Raw genomic sequence first — 9,741 nt, 5'->3', positions numbered from 1 at the left:
AACCCCAAAAAAAGAGTCTATGAATAACCTCATGGGGGACGAGCAGCATGCCGTAAAAAGACAAAATAAAACAGGACAAGCCAGTTCCATAAATATATCCTGAAATATATTTTATTAATGCAGAATCTGCTGTACATTTCATGGTATCTGTAAGGAATGACCATTCAGTTTCGGTGTGCTCTCAGGACAGAGCGTTAGTGGAAAGGCGGCTACACACCGCGGGTTTTATACCACAATCGTACAAACATTCTACTGAAAAGATTAGGTCTCTGCAGACTATCGGCATTCGAAATGCTCAAGCCTCAGATTTTTCCAGGAAAGGTCCCATCTTCTCTCTGCTCATCCCATTTCTGGATCTAAAGGGACAAAAATTTCAGAGGGAAAAAAAAGAAAAAGTTATTTATTGTGTGATTAGGGGGAAATCTCCAAACTGTGTTTTCCATGTTTTCCTTATTTTGACTGTTTGGGCTGAGCAGAGACACACAGGAATGTGAGGAACGATAAAGTTGTTTGACCCCTGCTAAACAAACTCTTCCCACCAATTAAAGTACCATGTACATGCTGCCAATAGGCTTTCAGCAAAAGTGGCTTTTCTGTTAGAAATGAGCTGGTAACATTTCTTATATTTACCCAGGAGATGGGGCACAGCGATTTGTAGACCCTTTTGTACCACTCGCAGGGCTGGGTGTCTAATCCCTTGGCATCCAGAGCTTTCTGGCAGCGGTAGTAGTCTATAAATAGAGAAACAACAATGGTGAATATCAAAAATAACCTTCCAGTAGACCCTGTCAAGAAATCTGACTGGGCTATCTTCAGGTCAGGGGTCAGTAGGTGAGCTATGATAGCCTTTATCATGATTACTATAACTGAATAACGTTGTAATAAACCCAAATTTTACTAGGTTGTTAATGCCTTTTTAAAGCACAGCATGGTCTTGCTTTAATTGGCAGTTCCTCTAGTCACTTTCACACATTTGGAGAAAACAACAGGCACCTCTTTTGACCTTGAGGTGTAGTCTTACCCACGTAGTTGGACCAGCAGTTCCTGGTCTGGTTCTGGTTGGGGAATCTGGCGTCAAAGGGAGCGGTGCGGTATTTCTCAAGTTTGGCTTTAATGTCTTCGGCCATTTTCACCTCTGGAAGGAGAATCTAATCAATGGGTGCAAAAGGGGAAAGAAACAGCCACTCATTAGCCTGTGTGTGGCAGCCTTGTTGTGAGGATAACACCTGCAGGTTGCCTTCTATGTGCGGAGATTGAACACCGGCGGTGACGATCTGTGACGCCTTAAGATTTCATATTTGGGCAAATGCAGCGGGTTGCTGTCTGCGGCACCTGAAGGCTGCTATTAGAAATGCGGCGCTTTCATCAACTATTCTTCTCACCGGCCAATCTACAATATCAAACTACAGTCAAACATAAACGGTGATTAAATATATAGGACAAAGTGAGAAGGCCCTACAGGTAAAATGCGCCTTATTAGCCGGTATTGGCAGTAATCAATAGCCTTAGTTACCAGGCCACACAAGCGTTTCCTTCGCACATAGCTCAGTTTCTCTTTCTTTTTCGCACAACCTGGTAACACACTCGCTATTTCTCTCTACCAATGTAATTAGTTTCTTTAAGAATGTCACTGAAAACCGATTAAAACACTTCCTATCTATACCCAGAATTAGTGGTGCCATTTTTGACGCGACTTCCCGAGCGGGTATTTTGATGACTACACACAGAAATGAATAGAATAAATACAAATAATACCAAGCGGACGGTCTGCGCATGAAGAAAACGGTACTTTAGAGGGTTAGCGCATGCAGGTAAACGGTACCTTAGTCGCAGATGCTGGCTCGGCTCAAGTGACTTTACACCGGACGGTGAGTGTCGTTACTCTGAGAGACAGTGCGCGCTCCACGCGTGCGCTCCGGTCTGGAGATATTGAGCCGTGCAGTTCTACCATAAGGGCATGGCGGATACAGGTCACATTGAAATGACAAGGCTCTCACAGTCACACTTTGTCTACACGCAGATGTTTGCTTTATGTCGTGCTTTGGAGAATAAAAGCCCTGAGGGGTGAAAGCCCAGGGGCGCAGCGGGAGGTGTTGTTTTTAGCTTTAATTTGTTGTTCGAGGTTTTACTCCTATGAAGCCGGAAGTATTCGGCTCCTCTGTGTTTCTGTTAATCATTAATATGATGTTTTTGAGGTTTTAAAGCATATCAGGTGGATAAGTTTGAGTTGGATGGCCATAAAAAGTATTTTTTCCCCTTCATGTGGGCTTCGTATCTTTCGGATTTCAAGTGAAGTAAAGCTGGCCAAACCAGGAACTCTATGTCAAGAAATGCCTGCAGTCGCACTTTATACGACCTACCAGCTGTGAGCTATTACACGGAACAGATGAGCAGTCCGTTTTTTATGTGGCAGGTCTATTAGCCTGATAATAATAAGCAGAGTGACGGAGACATGTTAACTGTGTAGTGCCTCAGGAGCACTAACTTTACACTTTCACTGCATGAGCTGGATTTCTGCGCGTAACCCCTCTACAGGTAGTGCACTTGCACTATCCGCGCGTCTATCCGTCTCCGGTCTCTGTCCACGCGGGTCCACTCCCTTCCAGCAAAGTCTCGGCGCCTTCTCCTATTTTGCCTCAAGTGCGGCTTTCCATAAGAATTCCAAGCATTTCCCTACAAGGAGAGGCTCTCCATCCCCTCACATGTATTCAGGAGGAACCCCACGGCAGTCTTGCGTCACGGTATATAGATGACGCGGTGCACGTATTTAGGGAGTAAACTGCACGGTACTGCCCCGGAGATACGTGACCGCCTTCCATATATCCATGCCGACGGTCTGCCCGCGCTTTACTGCACTCTGTGTGTGTGTGTCCACAAGAGGGCGACAAACGGCCTGTTTTTAGTCATTTAGATTAAACAAAAGCAATTTCTTTAAAAATATTTTAATATAGCTCAAATCCAAACATTTCGTTACAAGTCAGAGAGTAAAGTCATCTCCAATAAAGGCCTCTTCACAGGCTGAATATGTCAATGTTCAGCAAAAATAAGAACCTCGTCTTCAACCTTAATATAAGTCACTGGAGCTGTTCAGCCACAGCAGTAACTCTATTATTTGATACAGCATTGACTGAAAGTGTTGTCAGTGTGCGTTAGATAGCATTACATCTTACAGCATGTTGGATTAAGTAAGTAACAATAAGGGGTCATTGATGTCAACATCAGTATTGTTGACTGCCAGAGTGCCTTATTGATACTTTCACAGACAGGATCCGTTACAAATTTAACACACAACATTTATTTTATAGCATAAACCAGCCTTATAACTGTGTATCTATTCTATTTTGGCTGTTTTCATTTGACACAATCAGGAAAAGCCTCTGTAGTGGCATGCATCTGCTACCTTTAAAGCACAGGGCGACATACAGTTGCATAGATCTGAACAGTCCAGCTTCTACTGTTTAAAACGATCATTGCACCGATGCATGAAAGTGCTAGAAACAATACATAAAGGCAGATCTGATGGGTTTATCAGCAGGAGAACAGCAGTCTGAGCAGAGTGATTGTCAGTGAACAGCAGCTTTTTCCTGACACTATACAGGTTTAGAGTTTTGATAATATGAAGGATATGCAGTGAAGAAGTGTGAATACAGACAATGCCCAGTTTGTCCACCCGACAACATCCCTGTCAAAGCAAACCAACCTAAAGTCTTCTAAAGATAAAGGAGTTTCTTTGCTGGTCAGCAGTTGGAAAGTCACAATTAGTGTACAACAACTTTGGTTTTGAAAATCAAGTTAAGTCAGCATAAAACCGAGGATATACTGCACAGGTTACAGCCGGTCTTTTCACCAATCGCTAAAGCGGAGTCTGTTGAAGGCCTCTTTAATGTCCTCGTTGGATTTTGTAGTCCCATCGCCAAAACGGAGTACTTTGCTGTCGGGAACGTCCTGCTTCAGCTTGCGCTTGCTGAGAACCACGGTGCCTTCGGCTCCCTCCTCCTTAGGACCTATCAGCAGCATGTAGGCAGCATGGCGCCCACGCTCCATCAGCGTGGCTACAATGAAAATATATAAGTTACCAAAAAATAAATTAAATTAAAAAAAAAAAAAAAACACTCACTGCTTGATCTGATTTCCTTGTATTGTTTCTTAAACATCATAATTATTGTTGGTCCAGGTTCAACATCGCAAGTGACCAATCGAGTTGCCTGGATTTTTTATTCCAAGTCGCAAAACTATGTCATCGACATGTGATTGGTCACTTGCAATGTTGAACCTGGACCAACATTAATTAAGATAATCCAGGAATAACACCAACACGGGGATATCAGATACACCCTGAAGCTACATCATACCAGTAATAACTTTGCTAGAACAAAGTGAAAACAAGAACAGGAGGTACCTTTAAATGCTATAATATGGTCTGCGACATTAGTGGACTCGAGGAGAACATTCGAATAGAGAGGATGCAGCATGTAAGAGCGTCGTTCACTCGTTACTGGATCCTGGAAGGAAAACGTTTGAGCTGTGAGGGAGCAGTTTCTGAATCTTTGATCAAACTAGTTTTATTTGTGAGAAACGTGTAAAATGATCATTTTCATAAAGGTAGTGTACTTACAGATGAGTTTGACTCTGAGGGCATCAAGCCCCAAAACATGAAGACTGAGAAGTAGTTGGTGGTGTCGATGGAAGCGGGTCTCGGGGAATTAGGACTGGCCAAGAGCTGGACTTCCCACAGCAAACCGCCAGTCTTCCCATCCAGGATTATTATCTACATTTAAAACCAAAGTGGTCTAGTTTTTCTATGATTCACACTGATCACCTCATGCCATCAGTCAGGCATCGAAATGAAGCTGTTTGTAACGTTTTCAAACTTAACTTACCCTCTTTGTGTTGTTGCCAATATCCTCCTCAATGACAACATCTATTAAACCATCTTTGTTAAAATGACCAAAAGAGGGTTCACTGAAAAAAATAAAGAGAAAAAGTTGTTTTTCCACCCAGCGAGCCCTACTTAATAACAACAAATGGTTTACTTTGATATTTATTTTGCTCTCCCACAACAAAAATGACCAGAATTTAATACTGAATGTTGCTGCTGCTCACCAAGGGAAAAATATAAATAAATAAATAAAATAAAGATGCTTTTTGTTTTTGTAATTACTCAATAGCCTAATTTTTTTTTTAGGTGAAGTATTAAATTTAGAATCACAAATGTTAGTTTATCTGTAAACACTGATTATGTTATTGCACTAATGCATGCCATGTATTCATTATGGTAGGAAAGATCTAGGTAAGTGCTCTTGTTGTTTTTCTTCCCTTTCTGTATCCATGACATCATGGCATTTGTCCAGCAATCTCAGTGGTATCGACCTTGTACGCACTCTGTACTGAGGCATTAATTAAGCTGCTGTGCTGTGTAACTAAGCACTTTCCTCTTATTCTATGCACATGAAGTCTAAAGCATACACAGTCGGTTTACCTGAGGACTGAGCTGGTGTTGAATCTCCACAGTAGCTCCAAATGTTTGCCATCAATCAATGCCACCTCCTTCCCAGCCACAACCAGCAGGTTGGATGAATCATCCGTTTCATCGGTTTTGAGCATTCGACTCACTGCAGACCTATAAAGCAGAAACAAATAGCAAGTCTCGGGGTAAAAATCACCATGACAACAGGCGGTTTTGTAGAAGTGATAATCAAAGTTCCTTCTTACTCGTAGATGGGTACAAGGCCGTCTGTGCCACTGGCATTTCTCTCCAAGTGTTGGTCCTTCTTCAGACCCATATCCATCCCCGCTTTAGCCTTGGCAGCGATCTTCCACAGTGCCCAGCCATACAACCCAGTGTCTATGAGTAAATACACACTCACTCACTCAATAATTCCCTTTCCTGCCCTAGAATCACCAACAGGAAGAAAACTAAAAGCTGACGAATCAGAGCTTTTGAAAAGCGAGTAAATGAGCCTCACTGTAAGAACGGTTGTTAAAAATGCAACAAAGTTAATATCAGGTGTTTTAATACTTGATCAAACATGCCATGACAGCTGCTTCAGGAATGTATTTTTATAACAACGACAGACCTCAAGGCTGACACTTTAGTTCACAGTGGCCACTCCTGCTGTATGTGTCTTTCAACCTAGGTATTCCATTATTGCTTGTTTTGTGTGTTTTTTTCAAATAATACACAACTTTTTGTCTCATGTGTCCAGAGAATATTGACCCACATATGTGATGGAACAGATCATTTATTGATCACAGTATTTTAGCAAATCCTGCTGGTGTTTTGCTGCTAACTTTGGGTTTTTCCTCTGACGGGACTCTGTATACTCTTGGGTTTGATTTTTGCAGAACATCACCGTACTAGGAAAGAGGCAAACAATCCTGAATTTCCTCTATTTATATACATTTAGTTTTGTTCACTCTGTTTGCCTTTTACTTAAAGGGAGGAGAACATCTACAACAGACATTTACATAAAAATCCCCTCTCCTCTATCTGAAAAGTCTTCATTACGCTTTTCAGTTTGGGTCATTACTTGTGAAATGAGCACCCCGAGGAGCTCAGAGAAGCTAACACATTGTCTTCCTTTGAGTCACTTTATTACATTTTTGGAGAAGGTTATATTGAAAGTGCTGTCTGTTTTATTATCTAGTCGATTTTGGGGGGCTATGTCCTGACTCATCTCTTTCACATCCTCATGACTAACAATGGGAAGCCTTGTTTTAACAAACATCTCTATGATAATGTTTCGTTTCCAAAAATGTTGTTACTGAAGCATTCGATGCACATCTGAACCCTAACCAAATTTCTTTGACCCACCTCCTTTGTAGACATCTAATGCCTCCTGGTAATTTTCTTTGGGTCCAAAAGTTATTATTAATCAGAACATATGACTTGATTCAACTTTTAAATAAGTTGTTACAGGACAGAGATTCACATAATCTTTTAAGCCTAGACTAAAGGTGATCCTATAAAAGGTATAACAGTGCGTCTGTTATTATTCAGCTTTTGTTATGACTCAGCATTAAAAAAAATATGTAACAGTTTGAGCTTTGCAGCTGTACTTGGATAAAATGCAACAGTTATCATTTAGAACCTGCTCAACCGGTTTGCCTGCAGAGTAACTGTCACAGATGATTTCATACACAAACCTTTTTGCAGTAGTACGTAGTAAGAACCTTTCTCAGTGCGGTGCAGAAGATGATTGGCTGTCTCTGTGGAATCGAGAACCACTGTAGTGCCGATTTGGTCACCTTTCTTCCCTGAGAGAAAAACCAGCTGAGTCTGCAGATATGACAGGAGACACTGAGACTGGGACAATTCCATTTTTGCTTTAATATTATCATTAATATCAACACTTTCAATGTGGAACATTTCCATATTTGAGTTCTGTTACAGCAAGAGAAAAACATAATAAAATATACCAAAAACCAAGAAACAGAATAATATAACTTTTAACTTCACCTTTACCTGTGTGTTATCGGATGCCACCAGAGCCACATCACCAACTTTGTCCCCATCCAGATCTGGGACACTGAGAACGGGCGCAGAGCTGCGCAGCCCAGTAGGCTGAGGCTGTTGCCAGATTTTCGTACCTGAGACAACCACACCACACAGGAACAAAGCAGGTTACAAAAGACATCTTTCTTTACCTAAAACGGATCTTTAGAAGTTAAAATTGCTTTACTTCCTTCTTTAACTAGACTTCAGGAACACTACATTAAATGCTATGACAGTAATTCGTTGCCGCTAACAAATTGGAAATGGGTAAAAAAAAAAAATTTCTTAGCCGGTAAAATCCCCATTTCTCTTCCTCTTTTTAATTAAATAAAGGATTTGATTTGCCACTACTTGCATTGAGTTTGTTTTGTCACTAACCTGTACGTTTGTCGATGGCTGTGAGTTTGTCAGAATGGGACAGCAGACAGTCCCAGGTTCTGCCCGTTTCTCTTTCGAGGCCACACTGGGCCCAGTGGAAGTCGGGTTCCAGCGGACAGTCCCACAGGTTCTCTCCATGTGTGCCATCCAGTGCCAACAGAAACACGCATGGTGAGGATAGACCTGGAAAACCCACAGTTTTTCTAAACAAACATAACACACAGCGGGTGCATTGTATTCTCATAAACAAACAGAGGATCAGTTTCTACCTTCATCAGCACATGATCTGTTCTGTGTCACTTCTGTGGTTTTGAGAACAAACAGGACATCCATCACCTTGTCTTCATTTGCAGGTTCAAAAGCTAAGAAGTTGTAGGTTGCTGTGGCGAAGAAAAGAGAAAGTAGTGCCTAATTATCTCGCAATTATAACACTGTCAAGCAGTGAAAGGCATATAATTGCACTCACCTGCTCCAGGGAATGAACTGTTCCAGGTAACGAGATATTGTGGCCTCACGGGACAGGGGATGATGAAGGAGAAGGCAAACACGATGGTGAGGCAAAGGAACAAGGACAAGAAAAAGACTGCAGTTCGCCAGTGGGACAGTTTGGCAAAACCCAACTCCTTGCAGCTCTTTTTCTTCAGCTCTGTTGCTGATGGTACTGTTCCTGCCTCTGCACCATCTTCTCCCATCTTCAGAGGGTCGCCCTCAGTGGCATGGTCTGTGGTCTCCATCACTGCCTTAACGCATTACTGGCCTACGGACCTGCCTAAAAGGAGAAAAGAGATTATGGTAAACACGTAAATACATACCACTACAAATACAAATTGCCATATACAGTTCCAGTGTGGAGCGGATTATAAACCTGCATGTGTCAAAGTAACCATACAAAACTCACTGGCATTCACAGATACACTCTGTGGGAAATAATACTGGAGGCAGCAGTGTCTAGCAGTCCAGCTATTTCTGCTGCATCAACCTTTGTGAATCTCTGCTTATTCAGATGTGCCAGCACAGATCCAGACGCTTCTCAGCACAAAAACAGCAGACCCATAATAAACATCGCTCAGGATTGCACACCGTATTATTTGTTCTGCAGCAACAGGCTTATTACTCCCACGTAAAAAAAAAAAAAGAAGGAAAAAAAGAAAGATAAGGGCGTGTGCTACAAACTTCCTTGTGTATATTACAAACAGACTCGCACAAAATTATTTTACGCCCGAGACCGTGTCGTGAAAATTTTTTCTTCGCCTTGCTCAGTTCCGGATAGCTATCCATATTAGCGAGATTAGGAGATTAGGTATAAAAAAATGTTTACCCTCAACACCTGGGTGGATTAGTTTGCTAACTTGTTGAACGAATGCCAGCCCCGAAAAGGGACTATGTGTAATATTACCACAAAAAGCGGCCCTCGATTTGAGGTTAACTCAATAGTTTAAGCAGATAAAGATAAGGTTTTTCTTACTTTAACTCTCCACCGCCGACTCCTGCGTTCTTTGGTGCGGCTAACTTCAGATAGCAGGCCTGACACAGGCTAACAAAACTGCCTGTCAACCTCAGCTGCGTAAACAAATCACAGGCAAGCCCACCGTCCAAAAAGGTTCGTGTACCCCGAATTTGTCTGACAGGTAGCGCTACACATTGAAAATGTACACATTCAAGTAATATTGAAACCTCCGAAACAAAATGAAGCTTAACATTAAGATTAATTTACCTAAATTTGGGTATTGCTTGTAGTAAGGGGTGCTCCAACATGATGAATGCCTGTGGCGAAAAGCTGTTGCCTGATAGTCCTAGCTCAGGGCCTACCGGCAAACGGGCTGTGATTGGTTGTTCTACTCGCACTTGGCCGTTTCGATTGGCACATT

General features: G+C 42.0%; 2 protein-coding genes across 5 annotated transcripts; both read right to left on the bottom strand.

Moving 5' to 3' along the window:
- Nucleotides 1–84: 84 nt before the first annotated feature.
- Nucleotides 85–2,022, bottom strand: LOC116319873 (cytochrome c oxidase subunit 6B1). Of its 2 annotated transcripts, none has more exons than XM_031739320.2 (4): nucleotides 1,823–2,022; nucleotides 1,022–1,135; nucleotides 631–731; nucleotides 85–356 (listed from the first exon to the last, which is right to left on the bottom strand). In XM_031739320.2, exons 2-4 carry the CDS (start codon nucleotides 1,125–1,127, stop codon nucleotides 303–305), a joined length of 261 nt encoding a protein of 86 aa, XP_031595180.1. In that variant the 5' UTR covers nucleotides 1,128–1,135; nucleotides 1,823–2,022; the 3' UTR covers nucleotides 85–302. The 2 variants fall into 2 exon arrangements, with proteins under 2 accessions (XP_031595180.1, XP_031595179.1); XM_031739319.2 differs by having other exon boundaries at nucleotides 1,022–1,148; nucleotides 1,823–2,004.
- Nucleotides 2,023–2,917: 895 nt separating this feature from the next.
- fam234a (family with sequence similarity 234 member A) lies at nucleotides 2,918–9,452 on the bottom strand. Of its 3 annotated transcripts, none has more exons than XM_031739314.2 (12): nucleotides 9,339–9,452; nucleotides 8,340–8,642; nucleotides 8,143–8,253; nucleotides 7,874–8,056; nucleotides 7,460–7,590; nucleotides 7,147–7,279; nucleotides 5,713–5,845; nucleotides 5,480–5,620; nucleotides 4,881–4,962; nucleotides 4,616–4,768; nucleotides 4,400–4,502; nucleotides 2,918–4,052 (listed from the first exon to the last, which is right to left on the bottom strand). In XM_031739314.2, exons 2-12 carry the CDS (start codon nucleotides 8,605–8,607, stop codon nucleotides 3,844–3,846), a joined length of 1,647 nt encoding a protein of 548 aa, XP_031595174.1. In that variant the 5' UTR covers nucleotides 8,608–8,642; nucleotides 9,339–9,452; the 3' UTR covers nucleotides 2,918–3,843. The 3 variants fall into 3 exon arrangements, with proteins under 3 accessions (XP_031595174.1, XP_031595175.1, XP_039472608.1); XM_031739315.2 differs by having other exon boundaries at nucleotides 7,466–7,590; XM_039616674.1 differs by lacking the exon at nucleotides 9,339–9,452 and adding an exon at nucleotides 8,772–8,910.
- Between the last annotated feature and the right edge of the window lie 289 nt (nucleotides 9,453–9,741).

The sequence above is a fragment of the Oreochromis aureus genome, linkage group 8, assembly GCF_013358895.1.
Source record: "Oreochromis aureus strain Israel breed Guangdong linkage group 8, ZZ_aureus, whole genome shotgun sequence".
Lineage (NCBI taxonomy): Eukaryota > Metazoa > Chordata > Actinopteri > Cichliformes > Cichlidae > Oreochromis > Oreochromis aureus.
The sequence above is the reverse complement of the archived record's forward strand: the minus strand, read 5'-3'. Positions and strand labels throughout refer to the sequence as shown.

Excerpts from the sequence above, each read along its gene's own strand:
- LOC116319873 (XM_031739320.2), bottom strand. The coding sequence starts at position 1,127 with ATGGCCGAAGACATTAAAGCCAAACTTGAGAAATACCGCACCGCTCCC. Across the intron at positions 732-1,021 it reads CTGCTGGTCCAACTACGTGG|ACTACTACCGCTGCCAGAAA; the intron begins GTAAGACTACAC and ends CTCTATTTATAG. Across the intron at positions 357-630 it reads CGCTGTGCCCCATCTCCTGG|ATCCAGAAATGGGATGAGCA; the intron begins GTAAATATAAGA and ends TTGTCCCTTTAG.
- fam234a (XM_031739314.2), bottom strand. The coding sequence starts at position 8,607 with ATGGAGACCACAGACCATGCCACTGAGGGCGACCCTCTGAAGATGGGA. Across the intron at positions 7,591-7,873 it reads AGCCATCGACAAACGTACAG|GTACGAAAATCTGGCAACAG; the intron begins GTTAGTGACAAA and ends TGGTTGTCTCAG. Across the intron at positions 5,621-5,712 it reads GGCCTTGTACCCATCTACGA|GTCTGCAGTGAGTCGAATGC; the intron begins GTAAGAAGGAAC and ends TCTGCTTTATAG.